We start from the raw sequence: 24,265 nt of genomic DNA, 5'->3' as shown, positions 1-24,265 counted from the left end.
GAATAGCTGTCAGTTTGTTTTATAGTTTTGTTTGTTAATAATAACAACAAAAACATCTTTATAATATTTCCAGAATTGTACTGTGTTCTACTTAAGGTTTAGACTTAAAAGCACCATCATTAGTCAGTCTCAAAGCTATATTTTCTTGTATTATGGACAATTTGAAGCATTAGATAAGAAAAGGTGAATGGAAATGTCAGTATACAATAAAACTTACATTTCTTACATTGTACTAATTTCACATAAAGGATTTTATGCTCGCTTACAGTGTTATTTTAATTTATTCAAAAACAAATTATTTGTGAAAAATGTTTCTTTTTCAAGTTCTAATAGGGAGAGCATGTAACTCACATGACCGATCAGCCATTTGTCCTACAGTGTCTTTGTTTCCAGATAGCATCAAACATGGATATCTTAAACAGACATAATACAAGTTTATGAATGTAAACAATTACTAAAAAAATTTTTGAATTTTGTTCTTGTAGATAACCACAGTTTTCTCGTTGGAAAGCAGCTGACTTATTTTTTGGCTTCTTCCACAAAGCACTGCACAGTGTAGCCTATATTGAGACCTTCTGATGACATTGCACAGGCATTTTTATTCAGTCTACTACAGTTATTTTGCGTTTTCTTTTTTTTAATTAGAAAAAATGCAAAAAAATTCAAAAAAATTGACAATTACGTAGCAGTATAGCAAATACTTCCTGATCTAACTGTTGATGGTTCTCAGTCTTAACTGTATTGGTTTCGACTCAAAATGTCAATTAAAATCAAGTCACAAATACATACTATGAAGTTATTTTCTGGAACCCCTCGACATTTTAGCTTCAGCAAACCTTTTCATAAACATGACTGACCAGTATATTTGCAGGGAAATAGTTTCAGATATGAATTTGGTGTGTTCTTACTGAGTATTAATGGCAGCAAGACAATGTGGAATCGGCTCAGAAGAACTGTGCCAGAGGAATGAGTGATGAGCTCCATCAGACTTCAGATAAGCAAGCAATTCATGTCAGTTGATGGGATTTGTTAACAACAAAAAAACTATAATATCCTCACTCATAACCATTATTATTTGAGGTCAGCAGCCTATGTGGCTGACAGAGGTCTTGCTTGAGGATGAACACTGAATGTATACCAGTGTTTTGACCGGCTGTATTTGCGTACGGAGTGTAAGTGAAACTTGCTGTTACAGTCCGGGTGACAATGAATGCAGCTCTGCCGCCATCAGGCTGCTGTAGACCATGCACCAGGGAACTCGAATGGCGTTGCGGTTAATGAGCAAGCACAACTGAAGGGAAAAAAGGCCATTCAAATGGGCTGTGCCCAGGGTTTATACTTGGCTCCAGATTCCATGTCTCCAAGCAGTGGGAAGGATGACTGAACTGGCTCAGGGTGAGGTGCTGTCACAACGCTGTCTGTAATCTCTGACCACCAGCTGCACACAGCACCTGTTTATCTCTCCTAAAGAGAGCTTTTTAGAGGTGGTCAGACAGCCACATGAACACACAGACTATAAACATTAAGGTGGGACCTATTGATTTGTCTGTAGACAGTGTTAGAAGTGAGAAGCCTTTTGATGAGGAGGAATTTAAAGGCAAGGACGAAGGAACGTCACAGCTGAGAGCACCTGTCTGTCTCTTCCTCAAAGACAGGCGCATACAGAAACCTTCGTTCGCTTCACAACAGCTCAAATACTCACTTTTAATAGTTTTGAGCTCTGAAGCATGAAACTAACTTTGTTTTTCTGCAACACAATCATGATTTAATCAGTGCTAAGAAAAGGAGAACAGCACTAATAACGAGGAGCTTGGTGTGCTGTTTTCCTGGAGTAACTCTCCATAGGGTCAGCCAGGGGCGCCTGGCAGGCAGAGAGACAAGTTCCTACGACTGAACAACACATTAAAACATCCACCGTTCCAAATTAAGTCAGTGCAGTTATTCACCCATATGTTCTAAAAACTTTTGAGTAGCGCTAATGAGGCAATATGAGCAGCAATTACAGAATGACGGTTGTGATAGGAGCAGCTACATCTAAACTCTGCTTTAAAATTAGCGGTAATCCATTACAAAAAGCAACCGTGAGTCGTTAATAATTCAGTAATTTGCATTCACTAGATCATCAGAGAGACGGTGTACAGGAAAACGAGCAAACTGCATAGGGGCGCCTGAAAGGGGAAAGAGTAGGGATCCCTTCTGGTGAAAAACTGTTTTTATTGTGTTTCAAAAGGGCGTATAGTAAAAGCTGTGAATATGAAGACGCTTTCTTCAACTAGATGTTCTCATAGTGATGCAAGCTAGAGTGGATTTCAGTGGATTGCTTTTGTTTTTTGATGGGAATTTCCTCACAACAGAAAAATCCCTCATGTTGTTAGAAAGTTGCATAATTAATGTGGCTAGCTTTACCATTAGCATGACCCATATGCCTACAGCTCAGTACAATGTTTAAATTGTAAAGCTAAGCAGCAGCCAGAGATTGTGGAGCCTTCAAGAGCAATTCAAAACTAAATACATGGACTGGCTGGGTTTCCGTGTTTTCATTTTTCACCTACACTCAGCTAGTCTTTTACCTCAGTTTTCTTCTCTAATGCTCTCTGTGCTCAGTTATTTTCTTATTACATCTGAATTGTGAATAAAATTGTTTTTTAAAACATATTGTGTGTGTGTGTGTGTGTGTGTGTGTGTGTGTACTTGTTTCTGCTATACCGGTGGGGACTTTGACCTGACTATTTGCTATAAAGGTGGGGACTTGTCTTACGGTGGGGACCTAAAATGAGGTCCCCACGGGTGGCAACACCGTTTTCTTGGCCATATTGTTGTTAATAAAAAATGTAAAAGTGCAAAAACGTTTGTTTAGGGTTAGGCATTGATTTGGTGATGGTTAAGGTTAGGGTTAGGGTATGGGTTAGGAGTTAGATATGAATGGGAGTCAATGGTAAGTCCCCACCGGTATAGAAAAACAAACATGTGTGTGTGTGTGTGTGTGTGTGTGTGTGTGTGTGTGTGTGTGTGTGTGTGTGTGTGTGTAGTTGTGTACATACATGTACACCCCCTGTCAAAAGTTTTCAGACACTTTCTCATTCAAATAAATTAGAACCCGTCTCAAAACTTTTGACAGGGGGTATATATATATATGGAGGGAGGGAGGGATGGGTTTTCTTGTTTATAATGTATTTAAATGTTGTGAAGCACTTTGTGTTGTATTTTAACTTTATGAAAAGCGCAATATGAATACAGTTTGATTAATTGATTGACTGATTGATATTCTGTTTTTGTTGTCAGACAATGGTATATGAAAGAGTGACTGAAACAAAGTGCATTGCAGACTACATGTCAAGTCACTTCATAGCTATTTCCAGATTGTCGCTCCGTACCACAACCACGACGCTGTCTGATAAATTCACCACATACATGGCATGAAAACAATGTCTGTACTGGGAATTTAGTGATTTTTTTTACATGTAAAATGTTAGCTCACTGAAAAAAGTGAGAAGCAACAGAATGTCCTGGTCTCACACTCATTTACTCCTATGTCAGCTGCCACCTAGTCATCTTCCTATGTGGGCAGCGACTGCTCAGGTACTGAAACAGCTTGTTTAGAGCAGGAATAAAACCAGGAGTTATGCAGCCACAGTGAAATGTTGTATTTTCAGCTGAAAAACTAAAGAACTGAACATTCTGGAAATGTGAGACTTTCATTAATTTGCTAAAATTAAACAAAGATGTGACTGTAATTGATATTGGTATGAAAGATGGAGGCTAAATCGGAGTTTTGTTATCGTGTCAAAGGTTTGTAAATGTATATGAAGCCATAATATACCTTTACATGTAATTTAAAGAGACATCTCAACATCTCTTTGACTTCGCTGTAAAAATTCCACTGAGACTCAATGTGACCTATCTGCTAGTATGACCCATCTACTGCAGATCATGAGACTAATTATATATTCCACTGAGATGCTGTGTCCAGCTCTAACTTCAGCCTTTTTATACCCAGTTGCCGGTTGGGTGGAGAATGTTAATTTGGGAGGTCACGGGATAATGATTCTACTGGACATTGGAGAATTCACAAAGAAAACTGGTTTATTCTCGAGACTAAAAAACCATTTGATGCAGTTGGAGTAACAGAAAATGTTTCTGAAAGTGACCAGCATGGCTCCTATCTGCTTTTCATGCAGGTAACTGCTTGGCTTAATTAAACCCAAGAGGCTCTTCCTTTTTCAGTTTCATTAAAACATGATTTGGACTTGAGGCGCCAATAAGCGTCAACGCAAAAATAAGTTCTGTGGTATTAAAAAAGTTCAAGATGAATTCTCTCTTATTAACTAAATTCTGCATTATTCTGCCAGAGCTATGAAAGAAGAGCTGCGGAAAGTATTGAAGAAGAGTTAGACTGACAAGCCTATAGGCAAGAGCCTGAAACTAAGCTCAAAATAGGAAACCAGGAATTCATTATTATCCTTTAATAATGTGTTTCATCCATCACAGAGGAGATAATACATCCTACCTAGTTCCACTCCAATCTTCTGCATGGCTTTCATGATACAAATAAATACGTTTTCGGATTTTTATCTCTCAGTTAGGCAGGGCGTCTTATGATAAGCAGGTCTGAGAGTAGCGGCTTGCTGAAGGACACTTGACACAGAATTGGATTTAAAGTATGGCAGCGGTTGTAAACCTTGGCACCAGCACCCCGAGGGGCTCATGATGATTTTAAAGGCATTACAAGATGATTCATAGGATGTGATAATAGAGCTAGGTAACACTCCAATACATTATTGCTATACGAGACTACAGTTTGCTGGGGTTATCATCATTATAAAGTTTATTATTGTGTTGTTCTGATCTTAAATGGTGCCTTAAAGTAAATGTCAGAATGTTTCAGTGTATTTAGCTCTCACTTGTTTGTCAGTCGCCTTGGCACAATCAATGATTTCCAAGCTGAAAGTCTTATTGTGTTTAAATGTCTGTATTTTTGACCAAAATCAAGTCATGGGCATGGCCTGAAAACAGACTGTGGAAATGTCCTCATTTTGTCCTTCCTCAGGTGTTACATTTACTAGGGTTCAACAACTGTTGTGGATGACCCTGCAAAATGCAAATAAGAGACTCTAAAATTTATTAATTTTACAGAAAGAATCTTAATTTTTCTTTTACAAGACCACTGCTATCTGCATTAAACTGAACAGACACTAAAGAAGAATGTCCTCTTTAATAGAGAAATCCAGGATTTTCAATCTGCCAGGTTTCAGTCCGTTAATGTGGCTATAGCGGTTCCATGAGTCATACAGACTGCGCGTTCTCTGCATTGCTACAGTTTTCCAGAGACATGTTTGTTAAATACAGAAATTTGTGATGTGAAATGAATGCATTTTCCTGCCAGCTGACCTAATCACCGACATTACCTACAGCTACTCATTTACAAATATCGGTTTGTTTACATGTGTGAGGCTGACTTTCTGCATGTCAGTGGAGGACAGAAAGTCAACAGGATGTCCTGAAAGAAGATGTACATTGAGAAACTTGTCGTGTTCCTGTGCTCACTGATCTGCTGCCAACGGAGGAGGAAAACTGCAAAGAATCAAATCCTAACTGTGGAACAACAGTGAGCTCAACCAAACGCCAAGGAAAGCATCAAGAGGAAGCGCCAATGATAGGACTACGATTAAAAGAGAGAAAATGTTTGTTCTGGAGCAATGTATTTGATGGGGATGATGGTCTGCAGCATCTGCTGAGGGCAACCCAAGTTGGCTAACACATAAGTGACACAAGCTAGTTGTGTCACTATACAGTTTACTATACATTTTCCTACAGAGGGAGAAGTAGCTTGCTAACCAAGTTTGATATCACCTAAACACAACACATCTGTAATATGACTGGTGTTGAAAATACTGTGAGACACTAAAATTTGAGCCATCTAGACCACTGGTTTGGAACGTTTTGCTGTGGGAGCAGACCAATTGTGTACATGCAAACACACAAATATGTATATGCAAGTCATTCCAGAATTAGAGGACATTTGGGATCCAAAATTTTGGAAAAATAAACCTACTCTTTAACAAAGTTTTACTACATATTCATCATTAATAGGTAATAGACTATCAAAGGCTTGCTTTGCTTAGCTTACACATCAGTGGTACCATTTTTATTCTATGTTGTATTTGTTGTTTGCTAACCCTATACTGGATTGCTAGTCCATGCTATTGTTATCTTTTCTCAGGAGTAGAGGTAGAGTGAGACATTCAGTCAAGGCTGACAATGTGATGAAAATATGAAAAATAGAAGAGAGGGCATTGCTTTGCTCTACCCATTGTTCTGGAAAACTGTTTGATGATCTCAATTCCAGCGTTTCATGTGATTCACCGTTTTCTTCTTCTACTATACCAGGTTTTACAGTTATGCTAACAGGGTTGCACGCATGCTGTGGGACACACATATTCCATGCAAAATAATTATTATTTCAAATATTATGTTGATTAAAAAAATATTCCCACAATTACAAAAGCCATCAATGAAAAAATAATACCAAAAAAGGAGATTTAATTTTAATTGTTTTATTTGAGATTCAATTTGGTCATCAGGGGGTTGGGACAAGAGAAAAATGGCATTTTAGGGGAACTGACTTATTGGTATTTTTAAAAAATATCTTCAAATGTTCTTTTCTCCTAGTTTTTTTTAGATTTGGTCTTAGGACAAGTATATTTACACAACTGTATGTTTTATTACCTCCGCCAGGAGGTTATGTAATCATCGGAGTTTGTTTGTCTGTTTGTCTGTTAACAGCATAACTCAAAAAGTTATGGACGGATTTTCAACAAATTTTTACAGAATGTCCGGAAGAGCAAAAGTAACAATCAATTAGATTTTGGAGGTGATCCGGATCACCGTCTGGATCCAGGATTTTTTTGAAGGACTCTGTACAATTGAGAGATGGCCGCCAGGGGACGCCAGGGGACGCCACAATCCGTCCATGACTTTTTGAGTTATGCTGTTAACAGAAAAACAGACAGACAGACAGACAGACAGACGGCCTGGCGGAGGTCTGCGCTCTCCGAGTGCTTTTCTAGTTTCGTATATGGATTAGTTGAAATTCTGGAGTGACCCATGTATTCTTTTTGTCAGCTACACAAACTGAATCTGTTTTATACATGTCATTCATTGTGGAAATGGGTCTTCATTTCCACTACCACAATTACACATAAATGGATGCAGAGATACTCTTACATGCGACACACTGCGGCTGTTTATCATGCCATGTCTAAACACATGTACACATAAACCATTATTGCAGTAATATCTCAATTATAATTATTAAATATCAGAAGAATGTCAGTGATCAATCTATAGATCTCAGCATATGGATGAAAAGTACATTTACCCACAAAAGTTCATGTTGATCCCTGTCTAGAGTTGCTTCTACAGGCTCAGTATTACTTCCTGTTTACAGTACCACAACATCATTGGTCACAATTAGACAGTGATTGTGAGAGCAAAAGGTTGACACAAGGTACAAGGTCTCAGGACAGACTCTCTTACCAGTCTGCCACCTTCACAGAATATCAGGTAGGAAGTCAATATCATATCTCTGGGAATCATATAAGGTATCAGAGCAGACTGACCTGTAGCCATTCTCTGTGTCCTTGTGTGCCCAACCTCTGGGCAGGCATCTCAACCAATAAAAATAAAAGCCACATTCCCTTTCTACCTCTCTAAATCTTTCATATGTTAAAAAATAGCGATCTAGCTCCGCAGCCCAGCCTTCAGCCACCAGCTCTTCTCAGTCTACCCAGACCTCCCTCAGGTTAAGCTCAATGTTACACGCTCCTTGAACACATGCACTTATTAAATGCTTATTAGCTGAACATATCACTTGGTCACAAAAAAGCTCTTTCATGTCGCGCTTCAAAGCGGAGCGTCACTGTTAAATCCCAGGGATGGCTGCATGTTGTTTACCTTTCCAATCTGCCTCCTCCTTCCTCCCCATCCCATACACTGTTCTGCTATAGTTAGCAGTCCTATCAATTGTTGTCAGAAGGTCTAAAGCTCCGGGGACAACAAGGCTTGCAGCGAGGAGAAAAAGGTTGGGTGTTAAATTTAGTGGACTCAGTCAGGAAGCTGCAGATTTTCTGTTTTCTAGGTCAGGTAAGTGCCAAGTCGGCCAGAAGCTTCTGCCTGAGACACATGGGGGGGAAACACGGACAGATAGCATTTTGGAGAGTGCTTGAGAGAGGCAAGCGAGGCAAGCACACTTTCGGGGTCTGATAAACATGTCATCCAGGCAGAAGAAGGAAGAATTTGCACTTTCATTTGGTTCATTCCACTGGATGTCTCCTGCTCCACAGCGGCTGTTGCCAGCCTGCAGGAAATGAAAGTGTTTACTGGGCTAGGTTATCCATTTGCTCAGCTCCAGGATGCACTATTACAGCAGGCATGACCGTTAATAAGCGCAGTCATGGATTAAATGGTAAATGGTCTGCACTTATACAGCACTTTTCGACCATAGCAGTGTACAATGTTTCTCATCCACGCACACATCAATAGCAAAGCAAGACGCTCACCTGCAAGGACACTCCAGCATGTGGAGTGGACAACACCTGAGCCACAGACAGCCAGGCTCCTCTCATACTAAGCTACTTAAAGTGAGGCTTTGCAGTAAGAAAAAGAAAAGAGGAAGGCATTTTCTGTTCTAGAGTGACAATCATCTCAAGTACAGATAAATACAAAGAGCAATAAATGTTGACACTCACAGCACAAACACATCAGGGCCTCTCACACACTTGGATACATAAGAGCATGTTCTGATGGCTGAGAGCACTTTAATCTCAGAGACAACTCCTCTGAGAACCACTGAAAATTATACAAGAATTTGGCGTCGCTAAGGGAAAAGACAGCAACGGTTTTATAATAAAAAGAGAAAATTAATGGTAGGCATGCACTAGTATGACTTTCCTCTTATGATACTAATTCTGATTTTCTGTATCTGTCAGTACTGTTCTGATACCACAGTTCTCTGAACAGAGGAACTCACTGAAGACACTTTATGACAACAATAGATCTTTGGTAGCAATCTTACTACTAAGGACTGCTGAAGAGTTTTACTTTTGACACAATTTATGGCATCTTCAAATGATGTGTTTTGTTTGGTGAACAGTTCAAATTTTAAAGCTGAGTTCACTGTCAAAGAACATGAGCAAACCTTCATATCTGAGAAGCTGGAATCAGTAAATCTTTGGCCATTTTTCTGAAAAAATTATTGGAGTGATAAAGTCACTATTAAGATAGTAGCCTATTGATTTTCGGTCAATTAACAAATTGATTTTTTCAGCTCTAGGTGTGAAGCTTATAATTTCTATCACTGTTCATGCTCTATACACTGCTTTATCCTCTGTAGGGTCGATGGGGACTGGAGCCTCTCAACTGACTTATGTCTGCAACTGTAGGCACCACGGTCCTAATATCACACTTGAACTTGTTATGGTAGTTATCCAGGTTGTTTTCTCCTGACTGGATCCTTGCTTGTGTTGTATCTACGGTGCTTTCAATAAAAGTGTCTGCGAAACGAAAATGAAGAATTGTAGACTTAGGGTGACAGGCAGGGTACACCATGCATAGTTCATCCCAGACAATGCATAAGCAAACTGATGAAACATAGAACACTGAAAAATAAACTCCTTTTAATGTGAATTTGTCACATTTTGACTCTTACCTGAATCATTTAATCTGGTCCTGATACCGATCCAGTGTCTATTGCCCAGCCTCCACCCTAAGGCCTCAACACTAAACCCACACAGACTTAATCGATGTCACAGCTGTAGTGCTGGAGTGTGTTAATTTGTGAGGGTTCCAAATGGTATAAAAAGGAGGAATGGGACACACCATCGTTACAGTACCCGTTGCTTGGAAACTACGCATCACCATTACACATGAAAGTGAATTTGCACTCAAACAGTTTGATCATCTGCTCACATGATAACTCCCTGTTTGTGATATTACAGTGCCTCTATATCTTTGCAAACTACCAAAATCAGGGAAGCAATGAACATCTGCAAATCATATGCGGGTATTTGACTGAAAATACAAACACCCACAACATGGAGCAGCTCAGGGCTGTCACTGACATTCATTTTGCAGTAGATTTCTACTCGACACCATCCATGCTTGTGGGTATTTTGTGAGAGGCAGGACAACCATGTTTATATGTCAAAATGTTCTGATGAACTACGGGCAAGTTCCTCAGGAAAGTCTGCACACATGTAGACTCACAGAACGGTGTATACTGACACGTGATGATTTGACATGGGCAGCCCTGAGCTGTTCACTGGTGTGTCCTCACTGTGCTACCTAAATAGCTCTGACCTGTTGGAGATAGAACAAGAGGACCTCTGTGGGCATAGAAGGGGCTCTTTCTGATGCAACTCATGGATGCTCAATCAGATTTGGATTTTTGGAGTTTGGAGGCCAGGTCAATGTCTAGGGCTCGTTGTCGTGTTCGCTGAGACCTTCCTCAGCAGTTTCTGGGGTGTGGCAGGGCACACTGTCCTGCTGGAGGAGGCCATCTATCTGCAGCTATGTTTAGCTGGGTGGTACATGTCAAAGTGTGTCCAAAGTTTCCCAGCAAAATACTGCTTTGTAACAAGATGATCATCACTTCATTGATTATTTAACCTGTCAGTGGTTTGAATGTTGTGGCTGAAAAGAGAGCAACATAATACATAAATAGAGATTTCTAACATTTGTGTGGCATTTGTAACGCTGAAGAAAAACTTTAAATACACATGATTGAACTAATAGGAAAATTCCAAAATGCCTCCTGGGAAAAGACACCAAATGGCAGAGAAATTATCTCAAAGCATAAATGTATAACAAGATTGCCTGGAGTCTTTGTTCACCTTTAATTTATATAAAATACACAGAAAGACTTTGAAAGCATTCATGTATGAAGGTGGAGAAATCTAAGGACGCTTTAATGAGGATTACATGCATCAAAGAATGTAAAGGAGACTAAGATGTATAAAAAGGGCCTAAGGCTTATCTTGAGCATGTTCTCTTAGGGTTTACTGAAGGCGTTCATGATGTACCAGAGGGTTTCAATAAAGGTGGAATGTCTCATTCATATTCATTAACATGATAGAATTTGCAAGCTGTTATCTGATAGCTTCTTCTACCTCATCAAAATGGAAATAGAGGCTGTTTGATAATTCAAAGGTGCTATGACCTAACAAATTAATATAGCACCATTCTATTAAAACTGAAACATACACTACCGTTCAAAAGTTTGGGGTCACCCAGACAGCTTCATATTTTCCACAAAAATTCACACTTTTATTCATGTGCTAACAGAATTGCACGAGGGTTTTCTAATCGTCAATTAGCCTTTCAACATGATTAGCTAACACAATGTAGCATTAGAACACAGCAGTGATGGTTGCTGGAAATGCTCCTCTGTACCCCTATGTAGATATTCCATTAACAATTAGCCATTTTCAGCCAGAATAGTCATTTACCACATTAACAATGTCTAGAGTGTATTTCTGATTAATTTAAGGTTATCTTCACTGAAAAAAAAAATGCTTTTCATTCAAAAACAAGGATATTTCTAATGATCCCAAACTTTTGAACGGCATTGTAATATTAATCAGAGAGCATCAAAATTGACCGTTGGTTGACTGACACTCGTTCTGGTACCTTGATCCCCGTCTTGTTAAGCTCAAGGATTTAACATGATGTTTTAATTTATGTGTCAGACAGCTTGCTGCTCTGGTTCTCTCTGTGTTTTGGAGGTTTCCTTCCTTGAGCTCTCTGTTAAAGGAAAATCAATTAACCGCTTTGAAGTGAATAAACTAGGCCTTGTGATGTCATCAGAGGGCGACGTTACACATGGCTGTATTAAAGAGAGTAAAAGAAGAAAACAGTTGGTCGTCAACTGATAAAAAAATCCTTAAAGGCAAAAAAGACTCAAACTAAGTTTTCACCATCTACAAGAGAAAAATGCAAAGAGGTCTTCAGGAATTACTATATTCGTGTGGAAATTTGTGAGTATTCATTCATGCCCATTGGTACTGGACATGTTTCATGCAGTTTGGAGACAAAGACAACAAAAAGAAGCATAAACAGTAGATAAATATTTTAAATGAGTTAAAAGTTTGACTTAAAAATTTCTTAGGAGAAGGTGTTCCATCTTTGATTTTACACGATTGAGTCTTTTTTTTTTAATTTGATTGAGTCTTTAAAAAAAAAAAGAAAAAAGAAGTCAAAAATCACCTCAAGCAAACACTAACCTTTTCTAATGCAAAACTTCAAAATTTGCATCAAAATAAGTTCTGGAAAAAGGGTTACAAGAGGTCCTCGATTTCAAACAGGCTTTTATGGATTTTACAGGATTTTATGCTCCGATATGACGACTTTAGTTACAAGATTTAATCAGCTGTAGCTTCCTAACTAATTAATCTCACTTCTAAGGCCTTTTATTTTACAGTGAACTCATAACGTCTGTAAAAGGGTCTTAAGCATACACTTTACAGTTTAAAAAATAAACACGCTCCACTTAAAACATCCCCCGCCTTATATATAGTACCTCTCAGTGCAAGAAATAACATATACTGGACGATACACCTACAAAATGATACATCTTCACTACAATAAAAAAAAAAACAGTCAGGTCAAGGTCATACACCCCAAAAGGCACATCTACATTACCAACAGGCTTAGTGTGCGCAATATGAATGAAATCCCTCAAGTAGTTTCTGAGCTATGATCCAGAAACCAAAAAAATATTTGAAGTGCCTCACTATGACCTTGAAAATCAGGTCAAGGTCATGCACCCCCAAAACCACATCTACATTACCAACAGGCCTAGTGTGCGCAATATGAATGAAATCCCTCAACTAGTTTCTGAGATATGATCCGGAAACAAAAAAGTATTTGGAGTGCCTCACTATGACCTTGAAAATCAGGTCAAGGTCATACACCCCAAAAGGCACATCTATACTACATAGAGGTGGCCTGGGTGCAATATGAATGAAATCCCTCAAGTAGTTTCAGAGATATGCTCCGGAAACGAAATGCGGACGTGCGGACGTACGTACAGACGCCAATACCCCCCTCCTTGCCTACGGCCGGCGGGGGATAAAAATAATAAAAACAGATGAAAGCTTCATGTGAATAGTCTGCATCCTGACAGGTTGAAGTATCATGTACAGTAGCCTACATGATATGAAAATAAAGAAAAATAAAGAAAATACATTCATATGGTATGGCAGTATAGAGCTAATGCTAGTTAGCTCAAGGGACATAAAAAAAATCAAGGATTGTTATTGCTTTCTTATTTCAACTAGAATGCTTTCAGATTCCTTAAGGCCTTTATTACTCTGTCAAGGAATGCAGTGGTGTGATTTGTCTGTCTGTCTGTCTGTCTGTTAGCAACATGACTCAAAAACAGACTAAATGGTCTTGGAATAAATTTTCTGGGAAGGTCAGAAATGACACAAGGACCAAGTGATTAGATTTTTGCAGTGATGCGTCTTATAGTCTGGATTTACGCATTTGTTAAAAATTTCTGTATCATTGCGAGATAGCTTGCTAGCTGGACATGAAATAATGTAATATGAAAAGACTACAAGAAAACATCAGTCCTTGAACTCTTTAAATGCAGAGTTTTTTCAGACAACAAGCCTGTGCACAATACTTAGGGCTAGTTACAGCTACAGCTGGATGGTTGTTCTTAAAGCTCTTGCACTCAATTCTGTTGAGTCATTGTTTTGATATTTAATGCTGGAAAAATCCAGGCACTCACACTTTCAAATGTCAATGTTTTGTACTTTCAGAGGTGATAAAGGTATAAATATCTTAAAGCCCCTCATCTGTCCTGATGTCGAGCCTAGTGCAGCAATGTAATTTAAGGGCACTGAGTTTGCGGTTTGATGGAATTCTTATCTGAACTTTTAAAGCCAAATGAGAGCAATTTAATCAAAGATCCACATCAGACTTTAATCAAAAATGTAACTTTATCTGTAGAAATATGCTTCCCACAGTTTTGTAGTTCATTCTCCAAAGAGCCGCACAGATATCCAAGATGAGGAGGTGGAACAAAACTGTCTGTTTCTGGCTAACACAGGCAGCAAAATTAAATAACGATGCTATACTACTGAATATGGATTCTCCAGGGATGAATAGTTGGAATGGTGATGAATACAAGCAAGAATTTAACTCCATTATTAGTGGAAGAATACAGAGCTCATTAATGTTTATGTGTATGTACAAAGGCACACTTTGGCAAACTTGGATGATGATAAAATAAGATACAGACTGCAGCAGAACATTTAACAGCTTTCTGGCTCACAGCATTGCTTTTTTTTTTTTTTTTTTTACTATGTATGTTATATTTAGTTGGCCAGAAAGTGTCAGGGCCTCAACAAAATGTGTTCAAAATGAACACAAACAAAAACGCTCTTTGGATGATGTGTTCAAGCAGATTCTTGAGTCCTGAGGCTATTAAATCCATAAGGCTCCTGCTTCTTTTAGTGGTTTTGCAGTGCAGCTTTGTACTGTGAGACTTACAGAGGTGTAATGTAATGGAAGAGCATACATTTCTGGGGTAATAGGTTGCCGAGGGCTACACAGCAGCTGGGCTGCAAAGCTGCAGTCTGCAAAATCAACTCTCATCTTCACACCTGCAGCTAGAAGGTGAAGAGGAGGGAGAAGTCCTTATGAGCATTATCAGACTTCACTATCACATCTTTAGATGCAGGAGAACTCTGGAAGGCCTGCAGGGAAAACACAGAATAAAAACACTAACAAAGGCTTCATCATCTTCTGACCTTTTCACAGATACTGGTATCCTCCCTGATATGATGAACATGCCACAGTCTCTATTGCTGTCCCTTTCTCCTCATCTCCCTTCCAATCCAGCTTATGTCTGTTTTTCTGATTCTATCACCGGGGTCCTAATGAGGGTTTATTTCTAGCTAAGTGTGCACGTGGTACAGGGAATGAAGATGTAGAAAACACCAGCTGAGATCCTCTTTTACCTTTGACCTTCCTTGTCTCTCTCCATCCGCCTCCCCATTCCGTGTTTTGATGTTTACCTCGTCCTGTGACAGTTGGCATTAAGGAGCTGTCACTAAACTGCCATCAGTGCCAATGCCTGTCATGTCCCCCTCGAGAGCAGGCGCCCCACTCAACCTCTCAAAGAACAGACCTTAATGAGCCCTGCGGTGAAAAACACCAGCCTCCTCTACAGCCAGAGCGGAGAAGGTAGAATGACAAAGGGGGGCAAAAGTGTGATGCTCATGGGGAAAAGCTAGAGGAGGAGAGAGAGAGCAACAGGGGAGCAGGCAATTATCCTTACTCTTGGTCTGTATATGGCCTTCCAGCACAGTAGCAGTCATGTTACAAATGAGCTATATCCTCCACTGCTGTGGAAATAATCACACCTCAATGCCATCACTCTTCACCCCATCTGCTGGAGGACAGATGCTCCAAAATGTCAGAGGGAGAAGCAAAGAGAGACCGAGTTTACAGTGGGAATACAAAAAACATTAATGCCATATTTTATTTTTAATAGTACTATATTGCTTTGCCAACACAGTTTTCTTTAGTGGCATGCCCCTAAAACACACTCGAATTGAATTATGAGCTGAGCAGAGGGGGATGGAGAGAAAAACTCAATCTTAGACCTTGAAATGAGAAGGAAGGGAACGACCTGCGCTGATATGCTGAAAGTAGGGAGGTGGGTAATGTTTTGCTCGGAGATAAGTGGAAAATGGTGAGATTCTTGGCAGAAGAGAGTGAGATATGAGTAAAGTTTGGTCCAGGTTACACAAATTTCATTATGATTTGTCTGTAAAATTAACCCTTGAGCTGAAAAGCACGATAAACTCTCCCACAGAGTTTACAAGCAGAAAAGATCTTAGTCAGTACGAATCACACTGATTTGGAAGATAATTCATTTGTAATGTGAACAGCAAATTTCAACTTCGACTTGTTGATCACTGTGATGAAGGACAAATCATTTTTCAGTGTTCTAAACTCTGTGTGTGTGTTCCAGCATCTGTGGAGTGTTTTGGCATCTGGTAAGTCTTTATATGCATTAACCTGTTAGTCCTGCTGGGTTTTTGATTTTATTTTTTCTTTAAAGTTGAAAAAACACTTTTAACTGTACAGAATTATTTGTGTGTAGAACTCGGGACCTTTCTAATATGCTGGAACACTGTCAAGGGCATCGAAATAGATTTTTCTTCAGATGGCATTGAGATATAATTCTGTGCTTGTCAAACAGAGCTTTGTAGAGCTGATTTAATACACAATATACTACGTTGCCTTAATTAGTGGCAGCAATGTTGTGCAATATTCTTCACATGAAGGTCATGGTGAGCTCTAGCTGGGCAGCTGGAGTTTGAGTGTAGCAACTTTACACAAATGTGTGACCAAAAATTAGCTGGAAAATAAGGTGTTAAGGTGTTATGGTGTCTGGTGACCGTGTAGTTTGAACTGGACTTATAAAGCGTCTGTGGTTTGAGGCGGCTTTAGAGACTGATATTGTTTGCTGCTGGTTTGTAACCGAGCTCCGAATCCCACCTGGCAGTCATCAGGAGTGATTGGCCTGGAACTCCAGACCTGCTTTCAGCCCCGGTTCTCCCTGCCTCCCCACCTGTCGGATTGGTCCACCACCACAACTCCTCCACCTACACGACTCCAGCCATAATCACAGGTCTATAAATCTGCAACCAAACTCTAAGTCAGGGTGGCTGGGATTTAACATGATCAGTTCACTCTGGTGCTTCTTGAGTTGTGAGGCTTTTGTGTGGGTTGTGTGTGTCCCGTAGCCACTAAGGGGTGGCTTAATGGAAATGAGAGCTTCTGTTAGCAGCCTTGTTTGTCTTGGTGAAGACTGTAGCTCCTGTTAACAGCTAGCTAACTCAGTGAGAAGCTACTTGTGTCTCATGTGTGTCCTGTCGATATTGAGAGGTGGTGATTAGCATGTTATGTCTTGTTCAAAATGATGTTTTGAGGCACCAGTTTTATTTCATTAATTATGCACACTTGACACGTTTGTATTGTATTAGTTTCTGTTGTTCGTGGTGGGTGTTGCTACCGTGTTTAGGTTTGGCTAAAGAGGTTAGTTGTCTTGCTTTTTGTTTAGCTGGTTTTAAATCTCTATTAGCTTTGGTTATAATTGGTTCTTTAACATAGAAATATCAATCAACCTGGCACTTCTTGCGAGCATACAACTCAATGCTGGTAGTGAACCAATATGGTGTGCGTAGTTGGGATTATATTCCACTGTTTCGTTGGTACCTTAAACCACACGCAGCCGTCAGCATAGAGAGTGACATGAGTATGACCTGGACTCATTTATGTATTCAGACACTGACACAGACATTTCAGGTATAGTTTGTAAAACTGTAATCTGCAGTGTCGGTATGCCAGCAGTTGGGGCATTAGTCTGCATTAACATGCAGTAGGCCTGGCAGCACTTGAATGACGAAACATTCACACCTACAGACAATTTAGAGTTATCAATTAACCTCAGCATGTTTGTGGACTGTGGGAGGAAGCCAGAGTACCCGGAGAAAACTCACGCATGCACAGGGAGAACATGCTAACTCCATGCAGAAAGATCCCGGGAAGCCGTAAACGTGAACCGGGGATCTTCTAGCTGTAAGTAGAAAGTGCCAAGAACCGAGCCACTGTGCAGCTTTGTATGAAGTGTTGAACCGAAAACCTGGTGGCTGGTTGAAAGTGAAAATGTCTTTTTAAAAATATGATGAAAATGACATCATTTATCATAACCACAAACTGGAAAAACATTAAAAACATAAATCACTGAATTTTATCAGCAAGTTGTTGGACAACATATTCAGCATGATGAAATATCTTAGTCGAGTGCAGAGTACTGTGAAAAATGCCTCATTTGTAGAGGAAGTGGAAATGTAAGAAAAATAAAAAGTTGTATAAGCTAAATCCAGGTTTTTGAAGACTATTATCTACCCATGTTCTCTATATCGCTTTATCCTGTAGAGCAGCATGAGGAGGCTGGAGCCTATCCCTGCTCACTTAAGACATGAAACCTTTCAGTTCTTTGACATATAGAATTATTACCTTGTTACACTGCACAGAGGACATTTTTGAGATCTGTCTACTTCTAGCTATGGTTGCGCTGTTGCCATGGAGGTGCCAGACTTCATACTGTCGTGAAAAATGAGTCCACAGTAAAGTCAAAATATGAGCAAATAATGCCCAGAAGCTGCTTGGGTTCAGAGGGTTAAGACAAGCAGAAAAAACAAAGAGAAACTCTTGTAATAAAAAGAGAGACTGAGAAGACTGGTGCAGGATATTGTATACCATGATACTGTATGCCTATAGAAAAGAATGTAAAATGTGGAGATGAAGAGCAGGCTGAAAGCATGTTCGACATGTTTGCAGATGGCATTTTGGAGGAGGAGGTTTCCTCTGCTTCCCCTCTGGCAGCTTTTCTCTCTCAGCTCCAACCTTCCTCACGACACCCCGCTGTGCACGAAGGAGCCTCACAATATACATTCTCTCAGTTTGCAAGTGCAAAGACACACACACATCTACAGTACTGCAAGGCAACGAACCTATTTTCTCGGAGCACCTACTCAAGCTGCAACATACAGATCGTGTTTCACATGGCTACAGCGAGAAGTAAACACCTCTCCCTTTGTTTACGCCTCTCTCAGTCCTCCTCTCTTTGCATTGCTTTGTAACCACACATGCACACACACTTTTATGTTGTCATTTTGTATATTGAAATGCTTAACACACCATTTAAACTACTATAGATCGTGACAACCATATTTCATTTGATGAATAATAATACAGAAGATGAACTTTATGGTGCAGAAAGTAGCAACCAAAGGTTGTGACACTAGTCTAATAATATAATGACTTTCCACATTTGGCTTGTAATGAACACTGAAGTCATGGTTCAGGTATCATATTTATTTTCAACTACTTTCTCCCCCGCCTTAGTATATTTTATGGGAAGTTAAACACTTGTGCTGTTCAGAAACAGCAGGAACACGGAGTGGGGCCACAGTGGGAAAAAAAAACAGACAAGATGACCTCGAACAAGGACAGACTTCATCTGGATGTCTCTGTGAGCATCTGTCTGACTGCTGAGTGTAGTTAGCCTGTATGAGCAGGCACGTGGCTCCATAGAAGTGGGCGTGAACATGACTGTGCAAACATACTGCACAACTGGAAGCCAGACAAGGACCGTGCCTATCTTCCCAGCATCCCGAATGAAGCAGCGGGCTTGTGTTGTCAGATGCTTCAGTCAAAGGAAGAAACACCATTCACGTCTTTTTGTAGAGTAGATATCGTAGCCAGAACAGAATACGTTTGCATTTAAAAAGCAAAAGTATGAATGGGCTTTTATTTTATTTACATATGATATTTTTCCCCCAAATCTGGAGTGAGTGTAAATCATTATTCACAAAATGTGGGTTGCACTGCTTCCTGGCTTACTGCAGATTCCCCTCAGTATCATAAGGGAAGTGACAGCAGCTTGAGGGAACAAAGCAATAAGTAAAAATTAACATAAATTCACATGGTAATGTATTCAGCATCGGCAACGACTTTCCATATAACAGAGCGACATGTTTTTAGAAAAAAGATTGTGTTTTGAGAAGAGCAAAGCAGAAAGAATTTGCAAAGGCGTCCACAGACACAAGTAAAATGAACAAATATTAGGCATGATATTTGGGATTCAAAATGAAGATAAACTATTCAAATCTCTGGAGTCCAATTGTGTGTCAACACACACTCTTTGAACTCGTTATTGAAGTCTCAAACAGGCATTCAATGCGAACACAAAGGAATTCTTCGACAAACAAATGCTAAACAAGTTAATTCAAAATGTATGTTTTATCAACAATGGCCACCAGTGACGATATTGGCACCTGAGACAAGGTTGAAAAGAGCTGCAGTAATTTGGTTTCACAATGTGCAGCACACACACGCACACACACACCAAGTTTTCCTCCCTGCTGTATTCAGCCCAACCAGTGAGCATGATGACAAATGCAACCACAGTACTGTGCTGCTCTGTAATTAAATGGAGACACGGGGTCACAACTCCCAACAGGTTGGCTGGCAAGTGATGAAAAGTAAATTGGCTCGCTCTAAGTGACTTTACCAAAAGAATTGCATCAGCTGTATTTATAACTATAACTCAGATCGAAAATTACTTATCTTTTAAGCACCCTAATAGGATGGGAACCAGTGTAATCTCTCCTAGAGCCGTTCAGCTTGGCCTTCCCTGATTCTTTAGAGATAATGACTGCGGTGGGTAACTGAGGGGTCAGAACACACACCAACACACACAAAGAATGGAAAATGGAGGTTATGTTACCTTCCCAAAGCTCCCCTTTCCAATGGCACGCAATATCTGGAAGTGGTCAAAGTTTACTGTGGGGGAGAAAAAAGAGAAACACAGTGAGTAGGACTTCAACAGTTCAGCTACAAAAAACACGATATGTACAATCATAGAACAGTAGCTTTAAGACAATTTGTTGTTGTTTTCAGCTCTGCACTCCAGTACCTATGATTATTAAATCAAAATCAATTCAAAATCATGTTTAGTTTCAATGTGAAACAATGACTGTGATTTTTCAAGTGCTGGCTCGAAGCATCCATCCAATGACTTACATCAGATGAACACTAAAGGTACTGCAGTCCTTTGTTTATCACCTATAATGGCTACAATTCTGCAATTTAATCTAACAGACACTTTTATCCAAGGCGACGTTCATAGTAGATACAACACAAGCAAGGATCTAGTCAGGAGAAAACAACCTAAATAAGTGCCATAAAACAAGTTCAACTGTGATAATTGGACGGTGGTGTCTACAGGCAGTGCAGACGTAACAGGATTGTTTTTTTGTTTTGTTTTTTTTTTCCAGTTAGTTAGTTGCAAATCTTTTGCAATCAAAACCTGGCTGAAGTCTGCAGCCCACACACATCACATTTCACTGCTGATGCTCTGCCAGACCTGTACTTCACCCAACTTCCCTTCTAGCTTGCTTTGAGCAATTTTTTTGTCTGATCTTTAACAACATATACTCTATTTGAATGCTGTTAGGTGACAGTCTTTGACAGTTAAGACCATCCTTTTGTCTGTAGTTACAGGTTCACTGTCCTCCTACATAGTCCTAATTATTGAGATGAACCGGCAGTTTCCCTGGCATGAATCAAGTCTTGTCATAGATTGAAAGAAAAATTTGAAAGGCTTTTAGCCTCAGACTAGGCATAAGCCGTGTCAGGGAAACTGAACCTAAGACTATGGCTACACTGAATGTGTAACATGAGCAGATCATTTACAAAGCAGATATGAAACTGATCTTATTATTGACTACAACTGCAGCACATTGCAGCGAGTTGTGGCAAAGCAAGATGGGGAGATTCTGCTTTGGGATTGTCGTTTCTTCAATTTTTGGATCCAGCACAGCGCTTTGCAGCTTCGACTCTTTCATGTTTGTGTAATATGGGTTAGTTGACATCCACAAACTACAGTAGACTTAGGAAAGGGACAAAGTTACTAAGCAACCACCATGTCAATAGGGTTAATGCCCTGTTTGATGAAATTTAAAATCTCCCACATTTTAGGTAGCATCTTTGTGTTGCTAATTAACCACTAAAACAAAAGTACAGCTGAGGCTGATGGGAATTGCTTGTCATTACTTTTGTAGTTTTTGGTCATACAAAAAAATGGATAAACGACGGTGCTAGATGAAAAGCTAAGCCATTACACTTTGTATTATCGAAAAAAAAATATGAACATCTTCAACAAATTTCATGGTGAACCATGCAATTGTAGCTAAGTACTTCATTCAGGACCAGAGAGGTGGACCAACTCATTGACATCGTTATTTTGAGTCACGGCTAAGGTAGCTAAAATGTGTTGTAAGCCTTACAGTGATCAACCAGGCCAGATGTAAGTTGCAAAAAAAACAAAAAAAAACCCACTCAGAATAACTATTTCAACCAATGGGCAATGGACTATAGAAACACAACAGTGAATGAATAGACACTGACTTACAATCAAGCAACATAAAGAACACTTTTGTCAGAATGAAAATCAGGTCATCTCTACAGTTTGTGAAAGAGAAATAAAGAATGGATATCTAGCAGACAAAACAAGAATTACACTCAAAGTTTTTTTCTGATAATGTCAGTCAGTGCACAGTTTTGTATTTTCATAACTTTTCTGAAGCTCTGCACAACTAATTATATTTATGAAGTCAACCTCTTTTAAACTTTCTACTCTATCTGATCATCATATCATAAAAAGCATTCAGCGCATGTAAATTGACTGAAATGAGTCTGTGTCACAGAAAATTGAACAATTTAACAAAGCCGCAACAATTATTATCAAAATCATCCACTGCATGGTTAAATTTTAGTAAATGAAGAAATAAAAGGATACATAAGAAAGACCCATGATCTCTAAATGAGCTAATCTGGGTGGAACATCAAAGCAGAGGTGAAGGCAGAGGAGTCTTATTTCAGAAAAACATCCAGCCCACTGCACTGCAATCATTCCTCATGCGTTCTTAATTCAATATGTATAATAGCAAAGTCAGACGTTTTGGCCCATTGCCTTTTTCAGTGGATGCGCATTCTGCACATTGACAGAGTCGTCCTGTGTAAAATCAACCCTGAGATGGGAGTGGTGAGGAAGAGTTAATGAGCTATTCCTCTCAATGAAAGAGAAAAATAAAAACCTCTGTATAATGCAGAGCAATCCAATAGAAGGCTCTGGAAATAAATACTAAATAATAAATAGTCACACTATTTATTATTTAGGTATTATGTCCACCTTTTCTACTCTGTAGTAGAACTGAACAACCTAAGGAAAATATATATAGCATTGTACTGATCAATACTGCAATTCAAATTCAGACTGAAATAATTTTATTAATTTCAACTACAAACCTAAATCTTTGCTGTATAATACAAACTAAAATATAGCAGTCTGCAAAACAAACTTATACCTTAGTACTGGCAGCATCACTATAATGAATGCTGCTTCCATGCATTTTAAGATATGACTTGCATATTTAAATGTGCAACAGGCCACATTTTTACCAGAAATATAGTACTAATATAGCAGAAAACAACTGTCTGCCATGTAAATATAGACTACTGTTCAAAAGTTTGGGATCACTTAGAAATGTTTTTATTTTTTTCAAGAAAAGACGTTTTTTTCATTGAAGATAAATGAGTCAGAAATACAGTCTAGACATTGAATGTGGTAAATGACTATTCTGGCTTTTTATCATTAATGTCTCTTGTAATCGTGGGAACATTTTATTCAATCAACATAATATTTTAAATAACAATTATGCATGAAATGTGTGTCCCACAACATGCTAGCAGAACATTTTTAGGTGGTAGAAGCAGAAGAAAACAGTGAATCACACGATACGCTGGAATTAATATCATCAGTTTTACAAAAGAATGGGTAGAGCAAAGCGATGTCCCCTCTTCTGTTTTCCAGATTTTCATCACATTGTCAGTCTTGACTGAATGTCACACTCTGCCTCATGCAACCCTGTTATGCAGTTTATCAGGAAAAGACAAATTCTTTCCATTTTTTTCTTTACTTCTTTTTCCATCAGTCAGTTTGTCCTCTTGGTCAACAGTAACAAACAGCTAGCTAAACATCTAGCTTCTACTCTTGAGAAAAAGCTAACATTAACATGGATTAGCAACCCTGTTACTGTGATTAGAGTAGGGTTAGCAAACAACAAATAAAATATGGAATAAAAATGTTACCATTGATGTGTAAGCTGAGCCAATCAAGCCTTTGATAGTTTATTACCTATTACTGATGAATATGAAGCAGAAAATTGTGAAAGAGAAGGTTTAATTTTCAAAAATCTTGACATTCAAATGTCCTCCACTTCTGGAATGACCCAAATACATTTTGCTGCCACTTCTAAATACTGATATTCCATACTTGCAACTCCTGTGGTCCCATTACAGACAGAAACATATAGCTAATTATTTATTTTTCAACCACAAAATTACAATACAGAATTCTAAAAAATGTTTTCCTTCTGTATTTAGATGTAATTGTATCATGGCATCAGTCACTTTTGGTCAGTCACCGTTGGGGTGCACTCAAAGCTACAGTTTTAGACAAGAAAAGCACTCAGAGTGCACAGTACTCCGCCAAGGTAAGTCCCACTAAGTCCGCAACGTTCGATTTAATAGGATCACAATCATGTGATCGTCAGCA

At 39.1% G+C, this 24,265-nt stretch overlaps 1 protein-coding gene across 1 annotated transcript in view; it reads right to left on the bottom strand.

Moving 5' to 3' along the window:
• The window catches only part of LOC110949838 (serine/threonine-protein kinase 32C), a 106,130-nt gene that overhangs the window by 46,651 nt on the left and 35,214 nt on the right, over positions 1 to 24,265 (bottom strand). The window contains exon 2 of the mRNA XM_022192100.2: positions 20,375 to 20,430. Within this exon, the coding sequence (XP_022047792.1) occupies positions 20,375 to 20,430 (56 nt within the window). The remainder of the gene's footprint in view (positions 1 to 20,374; positions 20,431 to 24,265) is intronic.

The sequence above is a fragment of the Acanthochromis polyacanthus genome, chromosome 15, assembly GCF_021347895.1.
Source record: "Acanthochromis polyacanthus isolate Apoly-LR-REF ecotype Palm Island chromosome 15, KAUST_Apoly_ChrSc, whole genome shotgun sequence".
In the NCBI taxonomy this organism is placed as follows: Eukaryota; Metazoa; Chordata; class Actinopteri; family Pomacentridae; genus Acanthochromis; species Acanthochromis polyacanthus.
This window is presented reverse-complemented; position numbering and strand designations above follow the sequence as displayed.